Here is an 11,655-nt window from a genome sequence, read left to right on the forward strand (position 1 = left end):
TAAAAGATTATAATCAATCATTTACAATCTTAGATACTGAAAGATACATTTCGAGCGGATTAATCACCGTGCCAGATTAGTTACAAGATTTCTGGAGAACTAAAAGGAAATTTCAATGTGAAAATAAAATTATGCTCTATGCATTTTCAATGGGAACTAGAGGCAATTTTCCACCGTATATTTCTGGGAGCTGATTCTCGTCGATTTCTTCCAGCAACGTCTCTTGCAATTTCTTGTCCTCAACAAAGACAAGCTACATATAAAATGATTTTTTTTGTCAACGGAATTAGAAAAATGTAATGATCAAATTAAAAAAATTTCAACAAGTTTGATTGTGAAATAAGAGGTACAGTAAATTTTTTGTTTTACACTTCAATTTTCAAACGAGATGTAAAATATAAATAAGATAGAGTTACAACTGAATAAATTAAATTATCTCTGATAAGTAAATTAACTTACTAACACTTCGCTACTCGTATCATAGATATATATTTATTTTTCAATTTCTGTTTCTTTTTTCAAACACATTAATTTAAATCATGAATTACATTATAAAAAATGTGTAAAATAATTGGAGTAACATAGTAAGTAATTCTATCCTTCCTTTTCATTTTTTTTTTTATTAAAGAGTGTCCAGTAACCCGGCATTTTTAAGATGCCTTTTACGAGAGTCAAATTTGTGTTTCTCCATAGAGAGATGAGACTCGTACCACTGCACTAAGCCCTTGGCTCAATAACTTAATTAATCTTGAGCTGCTAACCTATCACTCCACCTTGTCGCCCTTGCCTCCACCCCGCCTACCCCTCTCTTCGTCCCCGCCCCTCCCTTTCTGTGAGAATTGTCTCTCTGTGCGACTTGGTGTGAGAGCTGAGCACAGAACGAAAGCGAGCGACTTGGTGAGAGGAAGCAAATTCGAAAGGGAGAAAAATAACAAAGAGAAGAGGAGATTTTGCTGTTCTCTTGCCCGGACCTCAACCACCTCGCCTATCCCGCTGCCTTCCTCTCCACAACTCCAACTTCTACGCCTCTATACCTTGACTGTTGTCCTAAACCCTGGATTCACCTTTGAAACTTAACCCCACTATCCTCTCTATCTCTAAAGCTGTTACACCGACACTCTAGGTAGGGTTGGGGAAGGCAGTATTGTCAGCCTCCCCCACTTGCCACCACCTAGACAAGAGATAGATGACAACTTGAAGCAGAATTGCGAGATGTGGTGATGTAAGCGGTTGTGTTGATAGATGTTGTGGTGCTGTTTATTATGTGGATGATGTTGTTGTATATGTGAAATTAAAGATATAATTTTGCTTTTATTTAATAAAAATTATATTTGTCAAGGTTTTTTAAAAAAAAGTATTCTTAAATTTAAATTTAAGTAATATTTGAAATTTAAATTTAAGTAATAGTCAAATAAGACCTTTAATCGTACTAAACTCTGAAGGTCCATACTGGGAGTATTTAATTTTAGGCCGAGTTCTTTTTTAATTTTAAGTTTTTAACTGAGAAGTTCCAAAGATAGTTTGAAAGGAGGCAAATTTTTGAGTAATGAGGTCAAAAATATTTAAGAAAAAAAATTAATAACATAATTTTTGTAATAAAAATTAAATATTAAAATTTCAACATTTACATATTTCAAGTAGAAAAGTCTCAATAGTTCAAGTTGTACACATTGTACAATAGTCAGTTTTTTCCTTAAAAAAAGAATGAGGATCAAATATATAAAATCTTCATAAAAAGTATGGGGGGTCAATTTATGGTACCCATAGCAATTTATTATGAAATATATAGTAAAATTATATAGTGATAACTTGTTTTTGAAAAAAATATGAGATCAATTGACCTCATTTGATAAATCATAAAGGTCCCTAGCCTCTCGATAGTTCCATTTCTTTTCAGGAACTCCAGGCTTTACAGTTACATTTTTTTTTTTTTTTATATAAATTTAGTTATATGAAGCTGACTTTGGAAATAGTATGGTTTCAACAAGAAAATTTTACTAGTAAAGTTACATGTAGTTTAAAAACTTTTTCAGAGTTATGTTAATTACTAGTAAAAAAAAATTTAAGTCAAAAACTTTTGTTTTGTTTGGCTTCTAATTTCAAAGTAGTTTTGTTTCTTCTTATTTAAATAAGTTTAATAACCTTATACTAAAAAAATATAATTACCTTTTGTTTGGAATTTTTGTCAACGAATGGAGAAACTATCTTCCATGCCTTCATAAAAATCTGGGGCACATGGATTAGGAGCACCTTCCCAAGTCTCTCTGGATAATAGTTCTGAAAACCACAAAATACACCGTTTAGCATATAACCTGAGTATTAGAAAAGCAAAAACAAATAAATTTTTAACAGATTCTAGCTTGATAAAAAACTATGTATTATTTAAGATGCATATCAGTTGCAATGATAATCACATGATTTATAAACAGTTGAAAGTCTCAACACCTCTGTTGAGTTACCATCAATTTATATAACAGATATTTTAGCATAATTCTATACTGCTCCTAACAAAGCTATATTTTGATTCATGGTTAAAAATTATAGATCTATTGTTATCTTAAATGAAAAAAAATAGAAAAAATGAACCTGCATAATTTCGACAGCTGCCAAGTATGCGCGAGTGTCAAAATGCGCAAAAGTCCATCCTTTAAAATCAGCTATGCAAATGAACTTCTCCTTACCAGTTGGCATCCTATAATTTTAGTTGCTAAAGTTTAGTAATAAAGTTATAAAAAGAGACAGCATAGGAATAATTGAACACATGCAAAATATATTTAAGCATTCATGATAAGATTAGTTAGTTCCAGTAGCTAGTTATTGTTAGAGATTAAGTATAACTAACTTCTGTTAAGAAGGTTAGTTATTGTAATTAGTTGTAACAGCTTTCTAAACAGCTTTGTGTTATACAACTTAGCTACTGTGATTAAGTCTCTTTAAATAGAGCACATTGTACCTTGTAATAATTGAGATTGATCAATACAAAGAATTCATTTTCTCCATTTCTGTTTCGCTTTAATTCAGTGTGTATAATTCTTTGAAGCAATATATAAAAGACAGTTATTAGGACTAGAGTAGGTCCAGACTGCTTACACTAAATTCCTAAAACTCTTGTAAAATCAATACAGTGCCAAAAGTACGGTTAAAGAATTAATATTCAAGAAATGTATCAAAATTAAATTAATCTTCTTAAGAAATTATTTATGAATAACAGGGGAGAAAATAGTGCACGCAAGTTATGTGATAATAGAACAAACAGAAATCGATTCCAAGTTGAGATTCTACTTAGCATCTTGAAAATTTGTAGTGTTTGTATGTGCGTGTATCAATCAAGGATATATATATATATATATATATATAGAGTATGGCTAACGCGCTTCCTCTAGCATATGGGCCGAAATGCTTCCGGTGGAAATTTGAAATTTCAAAATCCAAAAAGTCGATCTGAACCGTTCATCTTCTTGTCCATATTAATATCTGCTTGGAGACCAAATTTTACATTTTTCTGAAATTTTTTACTATTTATTAAGCCATTTTGAAAATCGCTGATCCAACGGTAGCTTCTGATTTTTACTGTTTGGTAAGCCACCGTTGGATCAGCGATTTTCAAAGTGGCTTAATAAATAGTAAAAAATTTCAGAAAAATGTAAAATTTGGTCTCCAAGTAGATATTAATATGGAGAAGGAGATGAACGGTTCAGATCGACTTTTTGGATTTTGAAATTTCAAATTTCCACCGGAAGCATTTCGGTCCATATGCTAGAGGAAGCGCGTTAGCCGTACTCTATATATATATATATATATCAAGCGCACCTTGCACATGCTTTGTCAAGGAAATATGTAACATAACCTGCATTTAAAAAATATACAATTGTTATTTTCACCTCGTCCTTTTTTCTTCTTAATTTGATTAATTTGTTTGTTTATTATTTATTTTAAGAGGAGCGACACAGGAGAGAAAGCCTTGCAAACTTACGCCTGTACTCATCTATTTGCCTCTTGGAATAGTCGTGCTTAGCTGCTAAACCAACTAATATAGGCCGCCCGGCTTTGTCAAGTCCTTGCATGAACAACTTTCTTTGGGGCAATTCATTTTGGATCTCTGATTCTGATATGAATCCGTTTGGTACCGCATGTCTCCTCCATTTCAAGTACTTCAGAAATAGAGAAGAGCCCTTCTCTATATCCAGGTCACGCGCACGTAAAAATCTCCTAAGTGTGTAGTCATCTGTCTCCTGGATATTTTCCACAGATTATGTTTTATTTTACTGAGAGAGTAGGTATGCAAAAAGAAAAGAAAAACAGCATGCTACATGTCAAGGATTTTGTTTCTTGATCCAGTGGCGTAAAATTAAGCTTGATTATTTAATAAAGAAAAAGTTGTAATCATATCTCTAATGTGTTGTTAGTTTATTATTATATAACGGTTGACTGTTGACTTTTTTCCAATATTGAGTAGGAAAAAAAAAAAAAATACTCAGAACGATCTTAATTGCAAGTATAGTCATATCAGAGAATAGCCAGTACTGGTACAGTGCGAAATTTTGGGTCTGAATCACAACTCAAATTTCAATGCTGTACCAGCTTATTACTTGAATGCATGTACAGCTAAGGGTGGATGTTTTCTGGTGTTGTATCAGAGCTCAAATTTGTGTTTTTAACAATACAAATCTTTGCACATTCGCCTGTATGTGCATGAGATAAAGAAAGAGCACAGTTGAACCAACAAAGTCCTATTCCATCCATCTAAAATTGCGAAAAAGAGAAAAAAAAAAGACAAAATATATATATATATATATAGATAGGAGTAAGGGGTAAGTACCTTGGCAGAAGGATCTTGACTTTCAACAAAGGTTCTCATTTGGGCTACTAAACCCCAATCTGCTTCTCCATCAACCGTACCCATTTCAGTACTCTTTTCTTTCTTCAACCAAGTAAAAAGGGGAAGGAGGAGAGTGGAGAGACCAGAGAGATTTTTAATGTCACAGTTTGCATGCTATCATTTCTTTAACGGAAAATATATGTGAAGCTGAGTTGGGGTTTGACCAGAGAGCACTATTTCCGTGCACCCGTTTCAAACCGAATTCTCACTATAGTTGGGCCCCCCTGAATTAATATCTCTAGTTCTCCACTTCAATTAATGATTTTGAAAATTTTGATTGGAAAAAATATAGACAGTTGATGGTAAATGAAGTTGTCAAACGAACAGGAGAGCTCATGACTTTAAATAATCTTCGGTCGTTGAGTTGGTCTTCTTTTGCATATGGACACAAAATATAATTTATTTTAGTTTTAGCCCTCTTAATCTCACAATGTTGTATAAAGTCAATTACTTTGAACTCATATTTCAGAGATGAAAACTTTTAGGTGGAAAATTGTAGCAAATGCTTCTTGCATGTTATGAACATACATAAATACTTTCTAATGCCTCATTTTTTTTCATACCTCATCATACCTCATATTTTATATCTTCGTTTTCAAAGTCCAAATTGTCGATCCGAACTGTTCAACATAATATTTATACTAAAATATGATTACGGATGAAATTTTATAATTTTTGAAAATTTTTTACTATTTTTTAAGATGGATAGAAAATCACTGTCTTTTGAACAGTTAAAAAACAATGATTAATTAATTTTATACATATCTTAAAAAATAGTTTAAAAGTTTCAAAAAATATAAAATTTCATCTCCATGCATATTTTAGTATAAATATTATGTTGAATGATTCAGATCAATAATTTGATCTTAGAAAATGAAAATATAAAATATGAGATATGATAATGTATGGAAAAGATGAGGCATTGGAACCCTCCTCGAGGTTAAGAGGACTAAAAATATGATAAAACCAATAATAATTTTTTTTTAGTGTTGTCATTGGTAAAAGGTCAAACGATCTTTTCTTTCATTGAAAGATGTGATTATTTCTCCCTTTTAAGAAACAGAAATTGCAGGAATATAAAAGAATGTGTTTGAGAATGTCAATACTTCTGGTTTTGAGAAGTACCTCCTAATATTTCCATTTTTATTTTTTGAAAATAAGATAGGGTCAAGCCTCTAATCTTATTTTTATTGATAAATTAAAAATGTGATACAGTCAAAAGAGTAAAAAAAAAACATGAAATTGCTCAAATGAATATTGAGGAGAAAAAATAAAAATAAAAATTACATCTTCCATAATACTTGACCAACCAACTCCAAAATAATATAAAAATTATTTCTAAATATTTGATTGCATCTCTCTTTTCATAATATGAATATAATTTTTTTTTCATCTTTGAATGGAAATAATCGAGAAAATAAAAGGGAAAAAAAAATACAATACAAATGAACATTACTTTTGAAAGTCTAATATTTGACAAGTACACAGAATCTCTTGTGTGGAAATCAAACTTACATGAGGAGGCTTCTTTCAACATAGAAGTCGACAGTGACAATGGGGGATTCGAATCAGGTCAGGTAAGGTATCTAACAGGGTCAGATTAGATCATGATCGTTTATAGGGGTGCTCAAACCGTCGATTCAATTCAAACCGAATTAAAATGATAAAACCAAATTTTTCTTCGGTTTTTAATTAAAATAGAACCAAACTAAATTTCAGTTTGTTCGGTTCAAACCTGTCACACCCCAGATTTTTATCATCCGGAGTGTGATTATATAAGCATCTTCACACTTTTCCTTGGCCCGTCAATCTACGTCGCCAACAGAAATGAAAACAAAATAACAAAACGGAGTCAGCTACAAAGCTCAGTAACCGGTTATTTAATGACGCGCTTCTCTATAATTGGCTTAATTTAACAACCATTCAAATAGGCCGGATTAATCCACACAAATTCACATCAAATTATGCACGCATATTTCATCGGCGATAGCACGTCGGTCTAGGTTATCCGTAAAACAAGTCATATCATATTTTCAACCATCGAACCCGACTGCGACTAGCAGCCCCCGTGTATCGGACAAATCAAATTCCAATCTCAGACCCGCTATTCCGTTAAATATGTCATCATAATCCAATATGCAATACCAATATTCAAATCAACCATACAAAATGAAAACACAGATTATAGAGAAGTCCGGTTACCTGATATACTGCAAGATACTCATAATTTCAAATCGAGTTGCAAGGACAGTCTAGAATCACTGCGACGTAGTCGGAATTCAAATCGAGATTCAAGATTTTTGGAATATAGGCTGATATATTATTAATGGAGATGAGTAGTATATTCTATAAATGGAGATCAGTAACTTGCTTTGTGAATGGAAATAGGTAGTAAGGTTATTCTGTGTGCGTGAAATTTGGAGAGGAAAAAGATTGATTTGACCATAAAGAGTACTATTGTATTTATAAGTAAACAAATAACGGAAGTAGATGGAGACATAAATGTCAATCTATTTTGTATACGAAGTGGTGCATTATCAAAATAACGGATAAACTTTTAATGACAAGGTGTTATTCAAAAGGATCGGCTAAGAATTTGTTAACCGATTAAAATTAGAAACGAGTATAAAAATATTAATGAGGTAATAAAGAAGTTTGCTTAAATGAGCACCTCTTAAATTAGAGAGTCTAATTTTCGGTTTAATTAGACAAATCTATACAAATGGCCATGCAACCGTTGAATCAATTTATTTAAGAGAAGTGGTTTTATTATTTTGACGTTTTCTATCCTCTGACACTTTCTCACTGGATTAATTAATAATTTCAAAACTTATATTCGGTTTTAGTAAAATAAAAGGAATATGATTTGTAATAATTATAAAACTAAGGTTGCCTCCTAAGAACATTGGTAAAAATTTCTCAACATAAATTAATCACAAATATTATAAATAGCTTCAATGTAATTTTTTTTTATAGAAAAAAAAATATTCAAATTTTCGGGATGTTACAAAACCGAAATAAACCTATTAATACCATTATTAATGAAAAGAATACATTGTCATAAACAACAATTGAAGTTCGGTTTGTTTTTCTTATTTAGTTACAGATCTTTTGTAACTTCAAAACGATTAATGAAACAAGGGCTAGACCCTTTTTTCTTTGTAAAAAAAAAAACAATTGAAGTTCGGTTTGATTCGGTCCGATTTGGTTTAATGAAATCATTATAATACCAATAAAATTAGAGTCGAACCAATATAAACCGGTTGGTTCGGTTTAGTCAGTTTTGAAATGTCTAAACCGAACTGAACCATTTAAACCGAAATTATTCAAAATCAACCAAACCGACCCATTTAAACCGAAGAACCGATCCATTTACACCGAAATTTTCCAATTCGGTTAAAAACCAAACAAACCGAACCGTTTGAACACCCCTAATCGTTTATAGTAAGTTTGCACGAATTGTAAAGTGGAATCCCTATATTTCAAAAAAGTCAGAAATACTTTTGGCTCAGATTCGAATCAGGGGATATGGACTCTGACGACATGCAGATTTTGTCCCTTTGACTTAATTCTAGATGAAATTATCACCAAATCATTACTAATATTAATTTGAAGAGTAGAATAATTGAGCACATGCAGATCTCTGTATCACTGTATTTTATTCTGAATTATAATTCTTTTTATACCAGATTTCTGCTTTTTATTATGTATTAGATATGAACAAACGTTTTATTATTTTTTGACCGCTTGATTATGTACTAAATGAATTTGAAGCTTTAAAAATTTTACATGTACGTACATCACTCACGAATTACTTGGATTTCAATAGTTTGAATTCTTAGTTCGAAGTAGTGGTTTGCTAAACCCCTAACGGGTTCAACCCGTTTTGCCCGGCCCGTACCCGTTACCCGAGCTACCCGTACCCGTTGCCCGGGTACAAACGGGTAGACGGGTACGGGTAATAAACGGACCGGACAACCTAATTTGAAAAAAACCCGTTATACCCGTACCCGTCTACCCGCCTACCCGTACCCGCCTACCCGTACCCATCTACCCGCATACCCGTACCCGACCCGTTTCACTTCAAAAAAATTTGAATTTTTTGAAAAAAACAGAAAAAAAAAAAACCGGGCGGACCGGACCCGTACCCGGATCCGTACCCGCGGTACCCGTACCCGTCAACCCGCAACGGGTACGGGTAATAAACGGACCGGATAGAGGTTTTGGAAAAATTACCCGTCTACCCGTTACGGGTTTTACCCGTACCCGACTTACCCCTTTACCCGTCCTACCCGTTACCCCTAATGGGTAACCCAGAACGGGTCACGGGTAACCCGTTAGCAAACCACTAGTTCGAAGTCAATCCGATAGTCTTCTGAAGATGTGGTTACCAAACTCTTTTGGTGAGCACTTCACACCCTAGTTTTGTTCAAGGGCCTATTCTATGAGAATTTTTAAGGAAAATAGAATCTTTGGATATGGGTTCTTTAACTTCAATTTATTAATTCTCAACTGCAAAGAAACCATTAATTTTTTTGGGGATTTAGATGTTCATGAGTATATAGAAAATCTTTTAAGAAATTGATTTTTTTTTCTTTCTACAATTAAATTTAGCCTTTATGCTTGAACCAGAGCAAGAAAGAACCATATAATACAGCGTAACGTTCGGATGGTTACAGCAAGAAAGAGAAATCTGGTGCAACAATCTTTATGTTATGATCAATTTAGCAAGAAAGAGCTATCTGTCTGTATAGCAATTTTTGTGTAAAACGCAGTGTTCTAAATAGCGCCGCTATAGCGTTTTTGGATCCTAAACTCTACGCTATGGTATCAAAACGCGCTATTTGAGTTACGGGCACTATAGCGGTAATAGCGGTCCACTATAGCGCATAGCGTGTAGCGCAAATAGCGCGCGCTATGCAACATAAGCTGTTATTTTTTTCTTTTCAATTTATATGGGTTTTAAATAAAGGCTCAAATTGGATTTTAACTGTGATTTTTTTTTTGCAATTGACGTACTAAGTTTTATAGTAAACTATTAATTATTAAATGAGAGATTCATCAAACGAAATCAAATAAGAAAGCTACAGCGCGCTATGCAACATGAGTTTTTTTTTTTTTTCTTTTCAATTTATATGAGTTTTAAACAAAGGCTCAGATTGAATATATTAAGATATTTCTTGAAATAACAAAATGATATTTACTATATGGTAGTTTGAATATTTTGAATAGATTAAGATAATTAATTATGCCATGATGTCTAAGTTATTTTGAAATTTAAATAGAAAAAAAATAGATTATGTCATAATGCTGAATATATTTTGAATATAAAAAGATCGATAGTTTATGATATTACTATGGATATTTTGAGTCACAATTTGGACTTTGTATTAGTTCAATATGAATATTATAATTTTTAATCAATTTGATGTTATTTATTGTTATATGAGACTTAGATAATGTTGATATTTAGTACAAATATATGATATAATTTTTATAAAAATAAAAAAACGCTATGTGGCATAGCTTTCGCTATAGCGACGCTATTCGCTATAGCTTTTTTTTTCGGCTTCCCGCTATGACCCGATAAACGCTATTTAGAACCTTGGTAAAACGTGATACAGCAAAAAGGAGCCATATGGTCCAGCAACTTTTATGTCAAAATCAATTTAGCTAGAAAGAGCCATTTGATACAGAAATTTCTGTTAACAGTTGATACAGTGATGAAAGCTCTTTTTGAGTAAAGATGCATCTGGTACAACAACTTTTATGTTAAACTAATTTAGCAAGAAAGAGCCATTTGATACAGCAATTTCTGTTAATAGTGATTCAGTGTTGAAAGCCCTTTCCATACTCAAAGTCTGGACCAATTCTTCTCCCCTTCCTCTAAAGTCTCCTCTATTGGCACCATTTCTCTAAACATCATGGACAGCGTGGCAAGATTAACAAATAAAGTATTAATAAACTATGTAATGGCGTGGGGTGCATGGAGAACTAGGATATCTGATAATGATTAGTAAAGCTAGTTTAATTTTAAGTTTACTAAGAGATTTTAAATAACATATTTTGAATGATTGATTTTGATCTACTTGATTAGCAAAATATTTATATTGGATCCTTGAATCTTTCAAGTCAGCTCAAGCTGAAAGATCAAGATATCGAAAAGTTTGTTGAAAAACAAAAATACCAAACTAATTTATATTTTGACCTCCAAATATTATACAAAACAAACTTGATTTTTTTTTAAAACTTGGGAATATAAATGCTTAGGCCGTTAAGTAAAATTCGATCAAAAGTTCAAATCTACAGTTTTAATCCAATTTGATGATGGTCGTACTCATTGGTGTCTTTTAGTTTTGTTATTATTTTTTTGTGATTTTTTTCATATGCGTAGGACACAATATATAGGCTACTACAAATGATCATCAAATAAAAAAAAAATGCAGAATTGTGTATTAATTTCTTTGATTATCTGTCTGGAAATCTCAAAAGAGGAAGTTATACATATATTTAGTAAATACTACTTTCATCTTTTTTGCTGATACACTAAGGGAAATAGTAAAATTTCTTCTGACCATGATCAAGAAAACAGTTATTTTCAATCTGAGGGCATTTAGGTACTTTGATGCTGATAATTTTTTTTTTTGTTCTTAATCAACCTAGTCATTGACACATTTTATTCATATATCAGTGAAAGATTGTATTTGAAAAGTACACCTATGTGACATCAACATTTCTCTGATTAGCTAGGTATAACGCTTTTTATTTTAAAAAAA

General features: G+C 32.1%; 1 protein-coding gene across 2 annotated transcripts; it reads right to left on the bottom strand.

Annotated features, from left to right (window-relative positions):
* Positions 1-5,158, bottom strand: LOC144562169 (uncharacterized). Of its 2 annotated transcripts, XM_078311338.1 has the most exons (6): positions 4,820-5,115; positions 3,974-4,232; positions 3,811-3,847; positions 2,587-2,692; positions 2,167-2,277; positions 1-253 (listed from the first exon to the last, which is right to left on the bottom strand). In XM_078311338.1, the coding sequence occupies exons 1-6, from the start codon at positions 4,901-4,903 to the stop codon at positions 137-139; spliced, it is 714 nt and encodes a 237-aa protein (XP_078167464.1). In that variant the 5' UTR covers positions 4,904-5,115; the 3' UTR covers positions 1-136. The 2 variants fall into 2 exon arrangements, with proteins under 2 accessions (XP_078167464.1, XP_078167465.1); XM_078311339.1 differs by lacking the exon at positions 2,167-2,277 and having other exon boundaries at positions 4,820-5,158.
* Between the last annotated feature and the right edge of the window lie 6,497 nt (positions 5,159-11,655).

The sequence above is a fragment of the Carex rostrata genome, chromosome 11 (genome assembly GCF_964058835.1).
Source record: "Carex rostrata chromosome 11, lpCarRost1.2, whole genome shotgun sequence".
Lineage (NCBI taxonomy): Eukaryota > Viridiplantae > Streptophyta > Magnoliopsida > Poales > Cyperaceae > Carex > Carex rostrata.

What these genes read in the sequence shown, in the direction of transcription:
- LOC144562169 (XM_078311338.1), bottom strand. Translation starts at nt 4,903, where the DNA reads ATGGGTACGGTTGATGGAGAAGCAGATTGGGGTTTAGTAGCCCAAATG. An exon ending in GTCAAGATCCTTCTGCCAAG is followed by an intron (nt 4,233 to 4,819) that starts GTACTTACCCCT and finishes GAAAATATCCAG; the next exon opens with GAGACAGATGACTACACACT. An exon ending in CAGCTGTCGAAATTATGCAG is followed by an intron (nt 2,278 to 2,586) that starts GTTCATTTTTTC and finishes TGTGGTTTTCAG; the next exon opens with AACTATTATCCAGAGAGACT.